Genomic DNA, 21061 nt, shown 5'->3' on the forward strand with positions numbered 1-21061 from the left:
ACGACATACAAGACTCATAGTAAAAAATTAGTTTCATTCACATTGAGGTGCAAAAGATATAAAATCCCATGATGAAAAGGACCTCTCTCCTTCCACGTGGCTTCCTCTAATTGGCTACACACAATATATCTTTTGCAATTCACGTACACCGCGTATAAACCCAGAAATATATATTGAAATTAAACCCCAGCTAAAAAAAAACACCACATCTCTCTCTCTCTCTCTCTCTCTCTCTCTCTCTTACACACACAGCCTGTGACACTTTTTCCGGAGTCATCTAAACTCTCGATTCTGTTTGTGTTTGTGCTTGTGTTTGGGGTCTCTTGCGAAAAAGGGAACCAAAAAAAAAAAAAAAAAAGAAGAATGGGTTGCTTGCGTTGCATAGGAAAACCACGAAAAAGATTAGTCAGCAATGTATATAGCAATAATAGCCCCAAACACAGCAACAATAATAAAAATAATGCCTTTGAGGGTAAATATTTTTACTATTTCATTGTTTCTAATCAAATCACATGCATTTTGCTAAAATAAAATATACTTTCAGGTTTCATATGATCCTGTTCAATCTCACCTCCCATTTGTGTCCTAATTCATAAAGTCATGTTTTTGTTCCTCTCTCAGACATGTTTCCAGGAAAATTTTTCCAATTTTGTGGCAGTGGCATATGCGAAGACGATGGTACTTGTCAATTTGATTGTGTTGTGTTTGTTTGTGTCTGGAAATTGTGTAGGATGGTGAATTTTGAACATGGATGCGTTAGATATTTCTAAAGGCTTAAACTTTTTCATATTCCTTTTCTTTTTGTCTGTTTCTTCTTTTGTTTGCATGGATGAAATGGAATGGTCCAATCCATAATCCGAATAGGGGCTTTGTCCTTTTGTGTTGATAACAATCGTTTTCTTCTCTCTTATTATGTTTGCTTTGGTTTGATTGTTGTGCAGAGAGGAATAAGGGCAGAGTTGGTTTGAATGTGAAAGCGAATGTTAAAAGAGAAGGCAATTCCAATGATGATGAAAATCAACTTTCTTTGGACGTGAAGAAGTTGAATTTGAGAGATAACAATGGAAACCCCAGCAACGTCAACAAAGCGATGACCTTTACTTTTGATGAGCTTGCAGCTGCAACAGGGAATTTCAGGCCTGATTGTTTTCTTGGTGAAGGAGGGTTTGGCAAGGTTTACAAGGGCCACTTGGAGAGCATAAACCAGGTTTGTCAAGAAACAAAAAAGTACCTCAAATAAATTAAAAAGAAATTAATGTTGATGCATCATTCTAGTTCAGCTATTGTCATGTGTTGAGGTTGAGGTTTGTTTGTTATTGATGTAGGTTGTAGCTATAAAGCAACTTGACCCTCATGGCCTTCAAGGAATTAGGGAATTTGTTATAGAAGTTTTGACTTTGAGTTTGGTAGATCATCCTAATCTTGTCAAGTCGATTGGGTTTTGCGCCGAGGGAGATCAGAGGCTATTGGTTTATGAGTACATGCCATTGGGATCTTTGGAGCACCATTTACATGGTACATACTCACATCCTAATAACTTTGATTCATTTGGAGTAGAATAATGTGATGCTTGTCTTAATTTTTTTGTGTTGCTTGCTCCCTTAGATCTTCCACCGGGAAAAAGACCGATAAGTTGGAATACAAGGATGAAAATCGCGGCCGGTGCAGCGAAGGGGTTGGAGTATTTGCATGATAAAATGAAGCCTCCTGTCATTTACCGTGATCTGAAATGCTCTAACATTTTGCTAGATGAGAAATATCATGCCAAATTGTCTGATTTCGGCTTAGCGAAAGTAGGCCCGAGTGGTGATAAGTCTCATGTTTCGACGAGGGTTATGGGCACATATGGTTATTGTGCTCCAGATTATGCAATGACGGGTCAGTTGACATTCAAGTCTGATATTTACAGCTTTGGTGTTGTTCTTTTGGAGCTCATCACAGGAAGGAAAGTCATTGACCATAGAAGACCTGAAAAGGAAGAAAATCTAGTTGCATGGGTATGTCAATGCTCTTTTACCTATTAACCTTACTATTTTAAGCTGCATCTGTTTGTTGATTTTATATCCCATCTTTTATAGTGATTGTCCTTGTTAAAAATTTGTCTAGCTGAGTTTCATGCCAAAATTCCCTTCAACAAACACAAAGGAAACTCCAATTAGAAACTAATGAAAAATCTTATATCTCACTAATGCTCAAAATTGTAATGTTGTTTCACAAAGTTGGTTCAGATGTTATGCTCATAGTCTTGATTAACTCAAGCTTTCAGTCTCATTATGCCTGTTTAATATTGAGTGGTAAGTGTTCTGGTACAGAATCCTGCAAGGACTAAATAGCACTTGATATAATCCCCAACATTTTCTTTTGAGCTCCTTTGTCAGCATTGATCTTTATGTGTTGTTTCAATCAGTGAATTGATGATAATGAAGAGAAAAAATTCAACTTTGAAAAGTTGCTGGTTTATTGGCAAATAAATGAGCTAACTAAGCTGTCAAAAAACATTGGGTAAAGTATATTTTTTGTCCCTGAAGTTTGACAAAAGTTTCAAAAATACCCCTAAGTTTTATTTTGTTTCAATTTTGTCCTAAAAGTTTTCGATTTGCATCAAATATACCCCGAACGGCTAATTTTTCAAAAAATTTAAGACCAATTCAACAACAATTTCATAAGAACAACTCTCAACACAAGCAAATCAAGCATAGTTTTCATGCATTATTGTTAGATTGGTCTTAATTTTTTTGAAAATTTAGCCGTTAAGGGTATATTTGATGCAAATCGAAAACTTCTAGGACAAAATTAAAACAAAATAAAACTTAAGGGTATTTTTAAAATTTTTGCTAAACTTCAGGGACAAAAAATATACTTTACCCAAAAACATTTTTTTTTTCCATCCTAAAACATTACCTTACAAGCCATATATTTGTTCTGCAGGCAAGGCCTTTATTCAAAGACCGGAAAAGATTCTCAGAGATGGTTGATCCATTGCTTGAAGGTAAATATCCAGTGAGAGGCCTGTACCAAGCTCTTGCCATTGCCGCGATGTGTCTACAAGAGCAGCCTAATATGCGGCCTAACACGGCCGATGTGGTTACAGCTCTAGACTTCCTTGCTTCGCAGAAATACGATCCTTACACTCATCCAGTCTCAAAAAGTCCATCTCCAAATCGAAAAATGGATGACCAATGGTCTGTCCCAAGCACCGGTTCTGAGACAGAAAGGAGTGATGACCCCGAATGTTCTGTTAGAAATGGTTCTGAGATATGAAGTTCTGGAGGTTAGCAAAATGGAGCTCATTTTTCTGAACACAAAACCATGCTGTGACGTGCCTGGTTATCAATTTTGTTTTATAGGAAAGATAACGGGTGGTGCATCTTCAAAACTCTTAAGCCTTTGTTTCTATCCTTTTAGTCCCTCCTCCTTCACCATCTCGGTGTAAATGTGAGCTCTGTTTCTCTTAATGCAAATGGTTGCTTTATCCTTTGCAACAGTAAATGACCTTATGATCTTCATCTTTGTTAAACATCTGCTACCACCTTCAGACTCCAGTGCATGTGTTTGCAGTTTGAACAGAATGTTTTCTGTGTTCTTCCAAACTCAAATTTCCATGCCGATGTTCTGCTCCACAGAGTGCCAAGATGGAAATTAAATTCACTATTCAAGTGGAAAACTGAATATGAATAATTGAATATGTTATATGAATAATGAGTTCCCATCTTTTTATAGTGCATATTTATTTTCCAAATCTATAAAGTAATATATTATGTTAAAGATCAATGTATATAATATGATCACCAAAACAAAGGAAAGTTTATTTCAGTTATTGCGTATGAGTCGGTTTCTTTTGTTAGAAAAATAATAATCCTTGAATTTATGACTCTGTCTGTACAACGTGATTTTACCATAAATAATTTGACAAAATAACGTTTATTTTAGGAGCATGAAAAGTCGTCAATAAAATTCAAAATACGAAGAGTATGGTAGTTGGAAGTGAGTCGAGCTGAGTTTAATTTAAGTTTAAATTCAGCTCACGAAAATTGAGCTTAGTTCATTACTCGACTTATTAATAATTGAGTATATTTATAAAGTTCAAGTTCGTCTCACCAAAAACTCACGAACTCAAATATCATGAACATAATTTATAATTCTATATAAATAAAAACCTTATCAATTATAATTTATATCCTTTGTCATAATTATATATATGTATATTTATATCGTTTGATTCATGTAGCCGACTCTACTTAGTGGGATAATGCTTTGTTGTTGTTGTTGTATATGTGTATAAAATACAAGATATGAGTTCAAATTTATGCTCAAGCGTAGCTTACAAACTCATGAGCTTTGATTATCGAACAATTAACAAGTCAAATTAGCTGATTTATGAGTTGACTTAACTCACTTTCGTCCTTAAAGACGAATAATATCTAAAATTGCTCAAGATTTGATACAATTTGGTGGCAACAAAAAATAACTACCTTTATATGTATATAAAAAAAATGAACTATGGATTGATGGCAAGTGAAAACTGTAATATTCAGTGTCCTTGATCACTTTGAGGAAGAAAACTCTAATATTCACTTGAAGACAAACTACAATACATTTCAAGACAAACTACACAACTGATGTATCCTTGGATAGTTTACATAGACCAAAAAGATGAAAAGAACAAAAAAGAAGCATCTCAAATTGGTAATATCATTGGAAGCTCAATTTCCACCTTTAGGAGGACTCGTTTAATTTATTCATCATTCCTTGTGTATCTTGAAACATATTTAGGATCAAAAATGGTAAAAACATATGATTGGAACAATATATGTACCCTGTCACATTCTACTGCATCTCAATAACTTCACCTTCCCGGCAATTTGCCACCCATATGTACAGAGTTGAGGGATTACGCGATGGTAGAACTTTACAACAATCTTTCCTTGGTGACTGCAAATCATAACAAGTATGTGTGGTTTATCAACAAAAATAATAAAAATAAAATCCATTTCAAAGATGTGAATACCTTTTTCCATCTTAGAGGATCAGGAGATTTTGTAACTACAATGGAAGTGATTATTTCTGGGGAAGGCATTCTCCATCGGCAGTAAGGAGGTTTAGCAGCGGTATCAAGATTATAAACACCAATAACTCGTTTCCTTGATGAATCAAAGTAAGTTCTAGACATATAGTAAACAAATGGCTTTTGACATGGATGTTTGAAAACAGGCCTTGTGTTGAATGCATATGCAGTGTAGTCAGCTCTCTTATACCAATTTAGAAAGGTTCTTGAAGGCATTTCAAGCTCTCTAGGTGGCAACATTCCCCTTATTATCTGAACCACATAGCCCCAAGAAACTGAGATTGACCAATATCTGGTCTTGTCATAGCAGATTGATTGTTGCATTATGCTGGCTGAATCCTCACGCACAGATTCCATTAGGTGTCTCATTGCTTCTGCTCTGCTCATCCTTGGGAATATTGGTTCCACCACATCAAGGTGGTGAATTGAAATTAGTGGCGCCACTGGGTGAGCCCCTAATAGACCTAATAGGTTTCCATACACATCATACTGCACAACCAACACATCATAATCATGACTGTTAGAAACAAGAGATTAGACCGGAGAAAGAATTTGTGTATTATTGAGTGTATTATTGAGTGTATTTTAGTTGTCTATTTAAGTTGTCTGAAATGATACAATATAAAAGGATATTTATAAGTACTAAGAGAGTCGTAATAATAAAGACGTAATCTCCTATAATAAATATTCAGATATGCTAAATAATCATAATTATATTCTAACAATGATTAAATATAATCAATTAGTTATTAGATAATCAAACTTTTACAAACCTGGTGGAAGCCAAATTCCTTAGTGAGAGGGACACCAAGCTCAGCCATGCAAGCATGAATCCTATCATCGCTTCCATACAAAGCAGGGTAGCGTTGAATGCAACGATCTTGAATCTTAGCGAGCTCCACCGCCAAAGGGTAGCTTATAGCAAAGCCACCACCGCCGTAAGCCATGGCATATGAGAAATGCATGTTCTGAATATGGCTCTCGGAAGTGCTGCCAACGTAATAGAAGTGTCGATGATCATACTTCTGAAGCATCCTAACAACGTTGTCAACTATGAAAACCGTGTCATCGTCACCCATCACGAACCACCTCACGTCCTTCATCCCAAGCTTCAGTGTCTCCGTAACCACCCTCGATATCCTCAACGCAGATCTCTGTCCCTGGTTGTTCGTGTACTTGAAATTCGACGTGTCCGACGATATTCTAATCTCTGGTAACCCTTCGTCTTTTGTTGTTGTTACTTTCTGATCCAACCAAACAACGCCTCTGGTTTCTTTTGGTCTCCACCATACCTTGATGTATTCTTTTCTTTGTTCCCACAAGTTTGATGATGCGGCGATCCCGAAAACAATGTGTTTTAATTCTGTTTCGGTTGTTTGTGCCGTTTGTTCTGGGGTTAACCGAACCACCACGGGGTAGTTATTTTCCACTTCTTCTTCTTCTTCGGACGATGTAATCGCTTCTTCTTCGTCTTCTTCATCTTCTGTTTTATCGTCATTCGAAGCTTTTTGTTGTGTTGTTGTTTCTTTATTCTCATTGTCATTGCTTGCTGCTGCTTCTTCTTCGGTTGATGTGGTCATGGATGTGTTGTTGTCGGTACTAATTTGGAGGATTTGTTGTTCTGCAGTGTCGTCGAGTCTGGTGGTGGTGATGGGAGGGCAATCCTGTTGGTCATTGTTGTTGAATAGGAGAAGGTTGGAAGAATATAGAATGTAGAGTAAGATGGTGGTTAGGATCAACCAAGGGGTGATGCTGCTTTTTGATCCATTATTGCGTTGATTAGAATAAGGGTGCATTTGATTTGTTTTTATTAATTATTACTTTATTTTCAAGGTTCGATTTTCTTTTCTTTGAGGTTGTTTCTTATTTACAAAGATGATGTATGTGTGAGAAGAAACTTGGAAGCTCAGGATAGTTCGGATCACACAAAAATGAAAATTAGGAAATTGTTTTAATATTTTTATTTTTCTTTAATTTGTCTTCTTCTTTCTTTTTGTGTTTTGTTGTTTGTGATTATGATGAGTGAAGTTTGTTATGGCTAGAAGGCGAAGTTGAATGCGGTTATAATGGGAAGCTAGGTTGAAATTTTGCACCATAGTGATGAGTAACCATACTCCAATTTTCTTTATTTGGATTATTTTGACCTTATTCGTTTAATTGTTTGGAAGACTAATTTCAAACTTTAAGGTTTCGATCTTAATTAGAATTCATTTCATAATATTTGTCTCCACGTTTCGTCAAAAGAATTACTACCAAAATATATGGTTTTTTCCTACATTACGTTTTTTTTAGTCAGGTCCTAAATTTATAGGTTAACTTTAATTTAGTTTTTTAATTTTGTAAACTTAACTCGCATGAGTTTTCAAGACAATATTGGGCACCCAAATATTAATAGAATGCAAATATAGATAGTCAAATTTTATGCTGAAATCTATAAAATAATATAGTTTTAGTTTTAACACTCAAATAGTCTAAAAATAATATTGGATCACTTGTTTTAAAAGGAAAAAAATTAATAAATACTATGATGTTGTTTTTAAGTTATTTGAGTGTTAAAACAACAAATGTCGTCGTTTTATAAAATCTAATGTTACATCCAATTGTTCACGTCAACATTCCGTTAATATCTGTACATAAAAAATTATTTCAAAGATTAACATGAAAATTCTATAAATTTTGGAGACTAAATAGAGATAATTAAAATTTCAAAAAATAAATTAAAGTTTACATGCAAGAATCAAAGCCTAATTTTTTTGGTTATGGAAGAGGGGCAGGTGTTGTGCCGGGTTATGGAATGTGGGGGTGCTACACCGAATTGTGGGAATGAAGAAATCGGACCCTTCGAGTTCTTTGTTTTGAAAAATTTTTAAGCAAATCGGAGGGTCCATTTTGCTTGTATACAAAATTCACATGGGAGAAATCGGACGGTGCGATATGTCTTCATCAAAACGGAAGGTCCGTTTTCTTTGTTGGTTTTTTTTATTTTTATTTCGTTATACTAGTCGCTGGGTCCGATTTCTACTTGAGAGGAATTTTTTTTTTAATTTACAGGAAATCGGAGGGTCCGATTACTGTGTTCCTGACACCACAGCCCGGTAAAGCTCTCCTCCTCTTCATATCTGCGTCCTACACTAACGATGCCTCCATAATAAAATTAATTAATTTGCGAGAATCAAATAGAGTATTATTTTCTTCTTTTTTTTTTTGTCGTGCCTACATTGGGTTTTTGAAAAGGGAGTTATTTTTGTTTTTGGTTAACAAAATAGCCTTTTTTTTAACTTATACCTTTTTATAATTGGGCCATTTTATAGCACAGCCGTGGCCCAAAAATATAGAGGCCTATAGAAGAACGACCATCAGAGTACTTGTTAGATCATATCATAATCCACGAGCCCTACATTCCTACACCCAGTCTCCTTCAAATCCTAGTAGACTCCAAAATTTAAATGATAATTACGGATTAGTGGTTGATTTCCCATCATATAAGAAACAAAATGTAATCAGTGTTGTAGATATCCCACTAGCATTTGCCCAACATGGATGGTCTCTTGTATTTTTGTTTTTTATGGTTGGTCACATTATGGATGTAATTGATCATGGGTGATGGACCACTACCTAAATATGGATAAGAATAACAATAATATATTAATAATAACGTGAATATCTATATTGTTCCCTGAAGATCGATAATTTGCAAGAGTACATAGAGGATGAGATGATATATGTAGTGAATGATAAGGATGTAACATAGCAACATACACAATTAACCCATGAGAACCCATGATTCCCATGCAAAATTGAGAGAAGAAGCTGGTAAAAGGTTTCGGAGTTATCTTTGTATCTAGGTATAGTCTTTGTCTACGACTCTAGGTAGCATTAGGAATAGCAATAAGTAGCAGCACATTAGCTGAGTTGAATTCTTGGTGCAAATGAAAGTGATTAACATGATATATGATCTATGATGTGGTGTGTTTGGATTACGGTTTGCAAACGGAAGTTTGTGTAAAATTATTTTGAAGAATTGATTTTGATTAAAAGTGAGTTAATATTAATGTGGTTTATATTTGGTAATTCTTATTCAAAATGAATTATAGTAAACTAAATATTGTTTGGATTACATTATTCAAAATCACTTTTAGATTAAAAAATTACAAAAAAGATATGAATTTAAATAATTATTTTATGTTATCTTATAATTTTATTTTAAATATTTAAATAAATTTTAATATTTTTTAGTACTCTCAATATTCTTTAATACTCTAATAGGATTAATAGAATCATAATACAAAGTAAAAAAAATACAATCTCGTTACGTTACCAACAGCATTTCTGCCAACTTCTGTCAAATCTGATTTATAATATTATTTAATGGAAGTATTTTTGTGGATGTGTCTACTAAAAATATTTTTTTTATGCTGGTTTCTAATGGAAGTGTGTTTATAGATGTATTTTTTAGATGTGTCTCTTTATACATATGTTTAAAATATAATAATTCATTATTGTTGGTAATAAGTTGGCAGATAGTGTATTGGTACCCTATACTAAGAGAGTATTAGAAAAAAAGTATTATAAAAAAAACAATAAACATATGAAAAATGAAGGACATAATTGGTACATAGAACATAAAGTTCAATACAACGTGAAAATGTGAACGGAAAAGCTAGAATTTTTAGCTTTTGATAAACGTGGGTTGAAGACAAAAATCACTTGTTTACAGCATAAAAATATTGCCAAACATAAGATAAAACGTTCAAGGAAATCAAACGAGCTCATCTCTTCTCCCATGCAAATCCAAACACACCCATGATTTTTGTCCAAAAAGCACTTCACATGGTTATGGGCCCTTATGGCTTGGCTTCCATCTATGGTCATCCTCTCACAATACATCGCCATCTCTTTGAATTTCTTTCCAATATGCTTCTCATCATAATGCTTCTATGATCTATTTTGATCTCTCTATGATGAGGTTTAGTTTCATCTTCATTCACAATATACCTTAGTATTCCCTATATATATGGCCTTCAGATATTTTCATTGTTATAGCTTTTGCCTATTTCTAGTAGTGATTGCTATAATGTCTTATAAATGGTGTCTAATTTTTAAAAAATAGGTAACTAGTTAATATTTAATAAATTTTAAATATTTGATTTTTTATTTAAAAAATGATTTAGACAATTTAAACACTAAAGTAAAAAGCATTATAAAATTTATTATTTTAATATAAAAAATAAATATACCGTAAAATTTATTGTTTTAAGCCAATATAAAAAAAGACAGCACAATATATAAATAAAATAAAAGAAGACACAGCATTGAGAATGTAGAATTATTCGGCCCCATTTGCAAATAATAATCTGAAACAAGAAATTAAAGATGCAATTAGGGGAACGTCAAACTCAAGAATTGCATATCTCTTAATGAAAATAAAATTAAAATTAAATTGTAGGCCTAATCCCTACAACATTGACGACAATATGTGGCTGTGGTCATTATTCATGCATCAATCAAACATGGTTGTCACGTGCACACTTTCCGTGCTTGTCTTTGTGGCCATGCTTTATTTTTCTCTTTCTGTTATCTATCTCCAATCTCCATTTGCTTTTAGGTGTGGATGCAATAGTAGTGGGGGTTAATTTTCCAACCTCAAATAGTTCAATTCTTTGGTAGATAAGTAGATATATATATATATATATATATATATATATATTAATGCGAAATATATAATATCTGTTCCCAAAAACCATAGTATATAGTAGATACTAATACTAGTACTACTATATATGTGTATATTGCACACTCAATCTAAGGTTATTGTCTCTTTCTACTTCTGTCTTTGCGCCATATATATATATATGAATAATTCTAGTAATCCAGACACAAAAGTCATTACCCTCATAACCACCGGTCGGTAGAGCATGCAACAAGATCAACGTGCCCATTGAAGAAGATTATAACAACACCTCTCTCTATGTATGTATTCTCTGAGCTTTTCATACTTAACCAAAGTGCCAACCCTACTCCAGACTGTCATTGACAAGAAATGATTTGAAGGTGAAAAAAAAAAGGATATTATAGAAGATGGGAGAAAGGAGGCTTATTAGGCTACTTTAGGGATATATATCATTGAAAAAGTTTATGAAATGAAGATCTTATTAGTGTCCTAATCATTCCAAGACATGAGAGTGAGGAATGGTTTTGGGGACAATTGAAGGATCCATGTAATGAGATGAGAAGCCAACCTTCTTTTTTGATAATGATAATTGTAATTATTCTTCCCCTTCTTCCTCTTTATTTCTTCTCTTGTCGTTAAAATTAAACCTCACTTCTATAATAGTATAATACCAACTTTTATAACATTTCATCATGTGTCTTTGCTTCTTATGAATACTAGTGACGCAGAACTATCTAATTGATCAGCACAATAATTCTTCCTGATCCATCAGAACATCACAACTCAGAGTATTCAGGTATTGTTTTTTCTTGTATTGTCGTCTTGCATTGCTTTAAACTACTGTGATCACATTTTCAATTACATATATGAAGTTCAATCCTGTCATTTAAAACTTAACTATATAGGAGATTTTAAGAATTTGGAGGTTACTTACTTGCAATTATCTGACCATTCTTGTCCATGCTTGGCTTTGTGTGTCAGGAACATTCTTGATCACATATTAATTTCTTGTTGCTATTTCATTTGGATTAATTTCTTGACAGCTTGCAGATATGTGTTGCTTTTTGCCATAATTAACACACAGTTAAATATTAAAGCCATGTCTCCCTAAGGTCCCCAACTAGAACTCTTGTCCACCCCCATCCAATAATTTGAACTCATCTCAAAATCTGATGACAAAACTATCCCTGAAAAATGTGAGGCAGTCAGAGAAGCTCCTTTGCATTGATCCAACCACATAGGCATAGGACTTGAACACAAATATTGAAATGACGAAACAAACCCTAGACAGATCAGTGTGGCATTCGCTGTACAAGTCCCAATCTTCATTTGTTTCACGTAACACCATCACTCTCGAAAGTCCCCATTACAATTACTAACTAAAATCTAATATACCCCACTAGCTGTGCCCCCCCCCCCCTCCCCCTTCTTCTCTCTCTCTCTCTCTCTTTCTCTTCTCCCCTAATATCAGTATTCAATTCACATATATGATGATACGTATATAGTCGGGTAAACTTATGTTAATATTTATTCATTGAACTTGTTTAAAAAAGCTTAGCATAAAGTTGTGACTTACTATTACTAATAAAGCTTGTACTGTAAATACTCTACAAAGTGCAATTGAGAGAGAGAGAGAGAGAGAGAAGGAGGTGGCGATGGAGCAGTCAGCAGGGAAATCACCGAAGAAATCACCACTCAAACCGTTTCCCAGAGATCCACGTGGCTCCCTCGAAGTCTTTAACCCTGCCTCCTCCTACTCCACCGCATCCGCAGCGGGCAATCCTACCGGCTCGCCGGCGGCGGCGCGTCCTCAGCCTATATGGAAAACCTGGGCGGCAGAGCAGCAGCTGCCACGCAGTAACTCCTTGGAGGAGCTGACCACCACTGCCGCCACGTCCACAACAACCACTGCCACCTCCTGGATGGCACTTAAGGAACCCATTCCGCTGGCGAGTTCGGAGTCTGGTGCGGCGGCGCAGAGAGCTGCAGAGTGGGGATTAGTACTGAAAACGGACACGGAGACCGGGAAGCCTCAGGGAGTGGCGGTTCGAAACTCCGACGGCGGCGGTTCCTCCCGGAGGAACTCGAAAAACTCAGCTCGCACCTCCGGCGACTCCTCGGAGGAAGCGGAATCGCGCGGGATCCCGAGAGTATCGGAGGACCTGAAGAACGCCCTTTCGGCGTTTCAACAAACTTTCGTGGTTTCTGATGCTACCAAAGCCGATTACCCGATCCTTTACGCCAGTGCCGGGTTCTTCAAGATGACTGGTTACACCTCCAAGGAGGTGATAGGTAGAAACTGGTATGTATCTAGTAACAACCATAACTGTAAAATGATAACAGAATTAGTAGAAAACGGTTATAACGATTTTTATGTTAAATGGCGGGGTGGGGTCCAGTCGGTTTTTACAGGGTGCGGAAACGGATCCGGATGACGTGGCAAGCATAAGGGAAGCATTGGAAGCTGGGAAGAGTTACTGTGGAAGGTTGCTGAATTACAAGAAGGATGGGACGCCCTTCTGGAACCTTCTTACTATTTCACCCATCAAGGACGAGGATGGCAAAGTCATCAAATTCATAGGGTAAAGATAGTTTCCTTTTTTACCACTTTTTGAGTTTTGTCTTTGAAGTTAGTTTTTTATTCATTTTATTGTTGACTTCTTTGTCATTGTTTTAATTAGAGGGCTGGTTGGGGACCAAATTGTGGCTGCATGGATTTTGATAATAATTTGATAATGACCATACTATGTATCATTTTCTTCCCATTTAGAAACTGCCAAGTGCTACGAGGGCTATGTTTACTTGTTTAGCTGTTTTTGTTAAATTATAGATTCCTTTTGACATTTATAACATTTATTGATTCCTTTTGTAATTAAATGTGGAATGTTTGAAAATTTTGATAAATAAAAATAAGAACTGACTTCGCATATATAGGGCCTGACTAAACATTTAAGTAAAAATCCAAGGGGGGAATCATTATTAATTATAAAACAAAGCAGTGGTTTAAACTTAAAAACCCATTAACAAATAACATCATTGAGGATCTATGTTTTTAAGATGAATGTGATTTGTGAGTTATTTTCATGTGTTGGGCCAAATGGACCACGTTTTTTATTTGTGAGACTTGTTAATTGTTATCGTACACAAGTGCCTAAAGATTCGAACCTTAACATTGATTGCCTGTGGGGCTTGACGGAATACAAGGGAGCCAGTAGCAGCCAGCCACGGGTCCTTAATCCTTATACATTATAGCTTTAAAATATTCTTAAAAATTTTCTTAATGATAATAGTTCTTGAAAAAGTATAAGTAAACAACAATATTGAACAACAATGTGAATAATAAGATTAAAAGAGTAAATTAATTCTAAATTTAATTAGTGGCATTAAATTAGGATGTAGTGTCTTTTAGTTGAAATTGACCAATTTCAAAATTTATTGTTCATATTGTTCAAATATATTATTGGTTACCTAGCATTATTATTTAGGAAGTAAAATAATTTATTAGGAATATAGATTATTTATTTATTTATTTCCCATTTGTGTTAGAATGCAAGTGGAGGTTAGCAAGCACACGGAGGGGGCCAAGGAGAAGGCGTTACGTCCCAATGGCTTGCCTGAATCATTGATTCGATATGATGGTACTGAGAACAGCTCTCTGCATTTCAGATTCAGATCAATATATCACTTATCCACTTTATATTCTTTGATCAGAATGAATAATCAACAATAAGTCTCTCATTGCTTGAAACTTAGTCAAATATGTATGTGATCACAATAAAGTTGGTTAAATAATAAAAGAGGGAATATAAGGAGCCAATCGAGTATCTATACAATGTGTATAATGGGGGTATAGGGATGTTCGATTCAATAGGATATCAGATGTCTATTATCTTTAGTACCCGAATGGTTATTTTGGATAGTATGTATGTATTGTGTTTGAGAAATTAGTAATATTTTATTCTAGATGTTCATTTTTTAACTCATAAGCTAAATAAATAGTCCATTATACACATTGTACAAATACTCTATTAGTTCCCTAGCTGGACTCATAACAAAAAAAGTTAACACTGCTCACTGGAGGGCGAAGAAGGTAATATCAATATATCACTCAGCATGCGAAATATATACAGAATTTGATGAGATCATCTTGTTTAGTTAATGCTTGTGCATGAAATATATAATGCAGCGGTAATGTTAGAAAAAAAAAATCGAAACTTACCTTATTTAACATTTATTAATTGTTAAATTTTAGTTGTTTTTTGTTAACTCCTTTTTGTTATTAAACATTTGATGCAGCACGGCAAAAAGAGAATGCTACAACTTCAGTAACGGAGTTGGTGAGTGCCATAAAGCGTCCTCGAGCACTCAGTGAATCAACAAACCGCCGTCCCTTCATCAGAAATTCATCCGGAGTCGCTGACCGTCATCAACAAGAAGAGGCAGAGCACAAAACAGAGAAAACATCAAGGAGAAAATCTGAGAGCGTAGCTTCATCTGCTAGACGCAAATCACAAGGAGAAGGAGGACATGGATTAACTTCATTGCAGCAAATCAGTGAGGTCCCTGAAAAGAAGCAGAAAAACTCCCGTCGCCGTTCTTTCATGGGGTAGTTTATCTGTATTATGCTTATTTCATAGTTAGTTATCTTATCGTAATGCTGTTATGCATGCTTCTATACTATTTCATCAGGTTCATGAAGAAAAATCAGGCAAATGAAGAAAGCATAGATAACGAAGGTGTTGAGGAAGTGAGCTCAGAGAGTGAGGATGATGATGACAGGCCTGATAGTTTTGAATTTGAGGGCAAAGAGATCCAAAGGGAGAAGAGGAAAGGTCTTGATCTTGCCACCACACTTGAACGTATTGAGAAAAACTTTGTCATCACTGATCCTAGGCTCCCTGACAATCCCATTGTAATATTCAATTTATGTACTAATTACTGTTGTTAATTACACTACTGATGAGAATATTAACCTCCTGTTCAATTCATATAAACATGTAAGAACAAGATAAGCTTTGTAATTTTGTATTATTTTTTTTTTGTTACAGATATTTGCTTCTGACAGCTTCTTAGAGCTTACTGAATATAGTCGTGAAGAAATCTTGGGCAAAAATTGCAGGTATGTTCTAATTTTTTATTTCGCCTTCTTCGTTATTAATTAATATTTAATGATATGCTCCAAGTTAAATGTCCATACAGGCAAATGAATATTATATTGACACTTTGTTGTTTCACACATCATATATATGCCATACTTCCACAAAACTCTGCATTTTATCTTAGAATATTATAAAATTTCATTGGAGAGGTTGATTTAACGGAAATTATCTATGTCAAATTTATCTTTAACTTGGATACTCCTTGGTCATTCAGATTTCTTCAAGGACCTGAAACAGATCCAGCAACTGTGAAAAAAATTAGACAAGCCATTGACAACCAAACTGAAGTTACTGTACAACTCATTAATTATACAAAGACAGGTAAGCTAGCCTAATGTTTCTGCACAGAAAACTACTAAAATGATAGGAAATGTTAGCAGTTTTTTCCCTTGGCACTATTTAGTTCATTAAAAGGAAACAATAGTGCTGCAGTTATTATTCCTATTATTGCTATTGAAGCTTTTTCTGCTTAACTCATCAGGTAAAAAGTTCTGGAACTTGTTCCATCTGCAACCTATGCGTGACCAGAAGGTATAACTTATCATAATTGAGTGAAGAAGTTAGCTCTTCTAATATCTTGCCGCAGAAATTTTGTTTTGGATGGATAAACACTTTTTTTTACTCGTTTGAACAGGGAGAAGTACAGTATTTTATTGGTGTTCAACTCGACGGTAGCCAACATGTGGAGCCTCTTCACAACTGCATCGCAGAAAATACTGCAAAAGAAGGAGAACAACTGGTTTGGACTCCATTCAAGTGCTTCATTAATTTACCATATACTGAGTCTCAAATCATTAAACTCTGTTAACATCATTACATATTCAACTTGTGCCAAATATTGAAGTCTTCAAAGCCTAAGAATTGTGACTTCCATTAAAATTTATAATATTGATATCTATTCATTTTCGTTATAAGTATTTCCTGAATGCTGAGTATAACAAGTTCTTTTGACATCCACTTTCAGGTCAAACAAACTGCAGAAAATGTTGATGAGGCAGTAAGAGAACTTCCGGATGCTAATATGGTAATATCTACTGGCTACCCAGTTCCAATGTATTTTAAAGAGCTTTTGGCTTCAATCTGTGACATGGTCTTATTGACAATCTCCAGAAACCGGACGATTTATGGATGAATCATTCAAAAGTGGTTCAGCCAAAACCTCATAGGAAGGAAGATGCTGCTTGGAGAGCTATCAAGAAGGTATTACTTTTTTATTATATTCATTGCTTCGTTTGAAAGTTGTTGGATATACCATTTTCCTGTTGTTTATGTAACCTTGGGTTTGCAGATCCTGGACAGTGGAGAACAGATAGGCTTAAAGCACTTTAGGCCAGTTAAACCTTTGGGATCAGGAGATACTGGCAGGTTTTAATTAGTTCTTCCCTATTTCTCTTTCACATTTCCAACATAGATGAGAAACTTATAGGTGAATTTTCCTCTACCAATAGCGAACAATTCAAGAGAGCTCGATATTTTAAAAACTAATTAGAACTTCTATATATTCTTTTAAAACTCTAGACTTTTATTTATTTTTTCATATCAAGCTTATGTGGTAGTGACATTATGGTATATTACTACTGGTTTGCAGTGTGCATCTAGTGGAGCTATGTGGAACTGGTCACCATTTTGCCATGAAGGCTATGGATAAGGGTGTTATGCTCAATCGTAACAAGGTTCTCAATATGATTATGAAGCACACAATTGTTTCTTTCTTTTCTGTTATGTTTTGGGTCTATTCTGTCATATCCCACATATCTGGTTCCAGTTATCAAGATCTTTCAAGTTTCTACACTTTCTGCAGGTGCATAGAGCTTGCACAGAGAGAGAAATCCTTGACATGTTGGACCATCCTTTTCTACCTGCATTATATGCTTCCTTTCAGGTTTCATGCTCACATATCACTTTCAAATTAGAAAAACATACTAGTCCTCATTATTTTTTACTATATAATGAATTTGTCAAAATCATTGGAACTTGATTGATTTGCAGACCAAATCACATGTTTGTTTGATAACTGATTACTGCCCTGGTGGAGAACTGTTCCTGCTTCTTGATCGACAGCCAACAAAAGTTCTTAAGGAAGAGGCTGCCAGGTATAATAATATTATGCTACTACATGCACATGGCTCCTACTTTCCTCTAACTGACATTAAGTTCTCAATATTCATAGATTTTATGCTGCTGAGGTAGTGGTTGCATTGGAGTATCTTCATTGTCAAGGTAGGTTATTAGGCATTGGTATGGCCTAACAATTTTAATTATTAACCCATGAAATACAACTTGGGAAGTATAAGACTGACAAAATGTTTCTCTAAATCCGGTATGAAGTTAACAAGCTGCAATAACTGATCAAAAGATGCTGCTTTGTTATCACAACATTTTGTACTCTGGGAAGAAGTATTGCCTATAAAATTTCCTGATGTATGTCTTAAGTGAATTTGACATCCTTTATGAAAATTTGCAGGAATAATATATCGGGATTTGAAGCCAGAAAATGTGTTAATCCAGAGCAATGGACATGTGGCTCTAACAGATTTTGATTTGTCATGTTTAACATCTTGCAAGCCACAGGTATCTCTGAGATGAAACTTCATATAATGCAGCTTTTAATTATTATAAGCAATACTTATAACTCAACCACTGATAACAATTTTGTTTATGTCTGATTTATACTTGTGCAGCTGCTTCTACCAGCCACGGATGACAAGAAGAAAAAGAAGAAAAAACAACAAAAAGGTCAACAGGTTCCGGTGTTTATGGCTGAACCCATGAGAGCATCAAATTCTTTTGTTGGCACAGAAGAGTACATAGCTCCGGTTTGTTATTTCTTGACATATTCTAATGAGAATAAAATATTTTTCTCTTTTTCTATTCTGGATATTGACAGTTACACTTATGCAGGAAATTATATCTGGTTCAGGCCACACTAGTGCTGTGGATTGGTGGGCTCTTGGTAATTTTTAATTTTCATACCTAAGATTTTAGGCACAAGTTAGCATGCATAATTGGCTTTGTTATTATTGTGTTTAATCCTGTTCCAATGTCACCTTTTGTTTTGGCCTTTATTTATTTTCAATTTATCTATACACATCCCGTTTTATGCTTTGGACATTATTATAGATTAAAAAAAAGTTATCAATAGGCAATTCAAATGCTAAATAAATAAATAAAATCTTGAACTTATATATTGCATGTAAGATAATGTTAACACTTAACACGTTATGTTTAATTGACATTAACTAAGTTGCGTTATTCTTTTCAGGTGTTCTTCTATATGAAATGCTTTATGGGTATACACCATTCAGGGGAAAGACAAGGCAAAAAACATTTGCAAATATTCTACACAAGGATCTTAAATTTCCCAAAAGCAAACCAGTGAGTTTGTTCTTTTAATTACATTTGATGAAATCCTCCAATCCGATCCTTGCTAGTTTATGTCAAATTCAATAAATAATTAATAATGATGTTTTAATATGCTAAAACTACTCTTAATGCAGGTAAGTCTCCAGGGAAAGCAGCTAATTTATTGGTTGTTGCAAAGAGATCCCAAAGATAGATTGGGTTCACAAGAAGGAGCAAATGAAATTAAGCGTCATCCATTCTTTAAGTCTGTTAATTGGGCATTAGTCCGCTGCATGGTAACACATACACTAAACCTAATTAATTAATTACTATTTTGATTAGTAAAATATTTATTATTATTATGGTAATGCTATTATGTTAGAAAGACAAAAAATAATCAGTCTAAACAATATTTTATATAATATTTATTTATTACAAAGTACATTAAATAAAACAAAAAATAATAAATTTTGACTGGTTTTTTTTTTATCAATTATTTCTGTTATTATTATTATTATTATTATTATTATTATTATTATTATTATTATGTTGACAGACACCTCCTGAACTTGATGCTCCTCTCTCGCTGGAAAATGAAGTCAAAGTGGACCCTGAATTGGAGGATATGCAGCTAACTGTTTTCTGAAAAGGTTCCTCACTCTCTCCCTCCCACTTGTTATCCTAATGACTACCCAATTATTAATTAATAATTTTTTTATTATTATATTTTCGCATGCAGGTTAGAGGATGTAGTTAACAGTTAACTAATTATGTCGCTTTCGAGGAACACATGGTGAAACCATTTACCCGTTTTATGAGTAATGTGCATGCAGTGTCTGATGCTTTTCATCGTAATTTAAGAATGGAGATCCCGCAAACATTTTTGAAAGTTACACTCTAGTCTAGAGCAGAAACTCTTGTATGCTTTTGTTGTTATTTATCTTTTTTAGTAATACTCTAAATTGGTCCCTTTGGATAAATTAGTTTTTAGCAAAAATTTAACAAATTGATCTCTACTTAATGATTGATTTGTTAAATATTTTTATTAGAGATTAATTTATTCGATACAAATATCGTTAAGGATCAATTTGGTGTTTTTTTTTTTTTTTTTTTGAGAGGAAGGAGAGAGATTTTGTGTGCTTATATTACAAGACTCTTGTATAATTTTAGAATAATATTTTCATTGGTGTAAATAGGTTATGTATGCATAATAAAAAAAAAATGCTTTTCTATTTTCCAAAAGCATTTGTTTTTAATTTTAACCATCTTTTTTTCAGTTTTTGGTTTGATATTAAACTAGTCTTGTTATGAGTTTAAATTTGATATATTGATAATACAAGAAGTTTTATATAATTATTTAATAAGGTTTATGTATTTAAATAATTTTTTAAATAATATATTTTAAAATTAGTTATTTTTATTAATTCGACCATATACATAATTGATTGTATGTATAAAAATTATATACACGGACACACAAATTAAATTTTATTTTTATATTAAGCAATAGTAAACAGATAAAAATGTCTACACATGTTTGAATCCATATCATAACATCATTTTTGTAGGAGCTAATAGGAAAATGTTATTATTCTAAATATTTGGACTGAAAAATTATAGAGATCAAAATTAGAATTCACAAGATTTATTACAAACAAGTTCAATAAAAGAAAAAGTAATATCACTAAAGATACCTACATGAGACAAGGAGGACCATTGACTTAATATTTAATAACTTTCACGGTACATAAAATACAAAAAAAAAATTAAAATGAAGATGGAAAACTTATTCTTATAATATATTCTTATATTTTGATGGGTAAA

General features: G+C 34.1%; 3 protein-coding genes across 4 annotated transcripts; 2 read left to right on the forward strand and 1 right to left on the reverse strand.

The window, feature by feature from the left end:
• The first annotated feature begins 205 nt into the window (after positions 1-205).
• Positions 206-3821, forward strand: LOC148553258 (putative serine/threonine-protein kinase PBL7). 2 transcript variants are annotated; one of them, XM_088494045.1, is made up of 5 exons: positions 206-472; positions 942-1207; positions 1326-1515; positions 1606-1997; positions 2929-3821. In XM_088494045.1, the coding sequence occupies exons 1-5, from the start codon at positions 364-366 to the stop codon at positions 3259-3261; spliced, it is 1290 nt and encodes a 429-aa protein (XP_088350171.1). In that variant the 5' UTR covers positions 206-363; the 3' UTR covers positions 3262-3821. The 2 variants fall into 2 exon arrangements, with proteins under 2 accessions (XP_088350171.1, XP_088350172.1); XM_088494046.1 differs by having other exon boundaries at positions 449-678.
• A 1006-nt stretch (positions 3822-4827) lies between these two features.
• Positions 4828-6861, reverse strand: LOC148553259 (uncharacterized). The gene is made up of 3 exons (XM_088494044.1): positions 5839-6861; positions 5009-5554; positions 4828-4932 (listed from the first exon to the last, which is right to left on the reverse strand). Exons 1-3 carry the CDS (start codon positions 6859-6861, stop codon positions 4828-4830), a joined length of 1674 nt encoding a protein of 557 aa, XP_088350170.1.
• A 3986-nt stretch (positions 6862-10847) lies between these two features.
• LOC148553260 (phototropin-1-like) lies at positions 10848-20479 on the forward strand. The gene is made up of 25 exons (XM_088494043.1): positions 10848-11327; positions 11457-11532; positions 12352-13038; positions 13136-13318; positions 14283-14374; positions 15033-15342; positions 15426-15648; positions 15785-15855; positions 16110-16216; positions 16377-16426; positions 16530-16634; positions 16860-16919; positions 17006-17095; positions 17184-17260; positions 17484-17568; positions 17697-17777; positions 17885-17988; positions 18066-18115; positions 18360-18466; positions 18577-18711; positions 18797-18848; positions 19158-19270; positions 19393-19533; positions 19794-19887; positions 19977-20479. Exons 3-24 carry the CDS (start codon positions 12392-12394, stop codon positions 19881-19883), a joined length of 2973 nt encoding a protein of 990 aa, XP_088350169.1. The 5' UTR covers positions 10848-11327; positions 11457-11532; positions 12352-12391; the 3' UTR covers positions 19884-19887; positions 19977-20479.
• The last annotated feature ends 582 nt before the right edge of the window (positions 20480-21061 follow it).

This window comes from Arachis ipaensis, chromosome B7 (assembly GCF_059453495.1).
Source record: "Arachis ipaensis isolate K30076 ecotype BB chromosome B7, ASM5945349v1, whole genome shotgun sequence".
In the NCBI taxonomy this organism is placed as follows: Eukaryota; Viridiplantae; Streptophyta; class Magnoliopsida; order Fabales; family Fabaceae; genus Arachis; species Arachis ipaensis.

Excerpts from the sequence above, each read along its gene's own strand:
- LOC148553258 (XM_088494045.1), top strand. The coding sequence starts at position 364 with ATGGGTTGCTTGCGTTGCATAGGAAAACCACGAAAAAGATTAGTCAGC. Across the intron at positions 1,208-1,325 it reads ACTTGGAGAGCATAAACCAG|GTTGTAGCTATAAAGCAACT; the intron begins GTTTGTCAAGAA and ends TTATTGATGTAG. Across the intron at positions 1,516-1,605 it reads TTTGGAGCACCATTTACATG|ATCTTCCACCGGGAAAAAGA; the intron begins GTACATACTCAC and ends TTGCTCCCTTAG.
- LOC148553259 (XM_088494044.1), bottom strand. The coding sequence starts at position 6,861 with ATGCACCCTTATTCTAATCAACGCAATAATGGATCAAAAAGCAGCATC. Across the intron at positions 5,555-5,838 it reads AGGAATTTGGCTTCCACCAG|TATGATGTGTATGGAAACCT; the intron begins GTTTGTAAAAGT and ends TTGGTTGTGCAG. Across the intron at positions 4,933-5,008 it reads ATCCTCTAAGATGGAAAAAG|TCACCAAGGAAAGATTGTTG; the intron begins GTATTCACATCT and ends TATGATTTGCAG.
- LOC148553260 (XM_088494043.1), top strand. The coding sequence starts at position 12,392 with ATGGAGCAGTCAGCAGGGAAATCACCGAAGAAATCACCACTCAAACCG. Across the intron at positions 15,343-15,425 it reads CGTCGCCGTTCTTTCATGGG|GTTCATGAAGAAAAATCAGG; the intron begins GTAGTTTATCTG and ends CTATTTCATCAG. Across the intron at positions 17,569-17,696 it reads TTATGCTCAATCGTAACAAG|GTGCATAGAGCTTGCACAGA; the intron begins GTTCTCAATATG and ends CACTTTCTGCAG.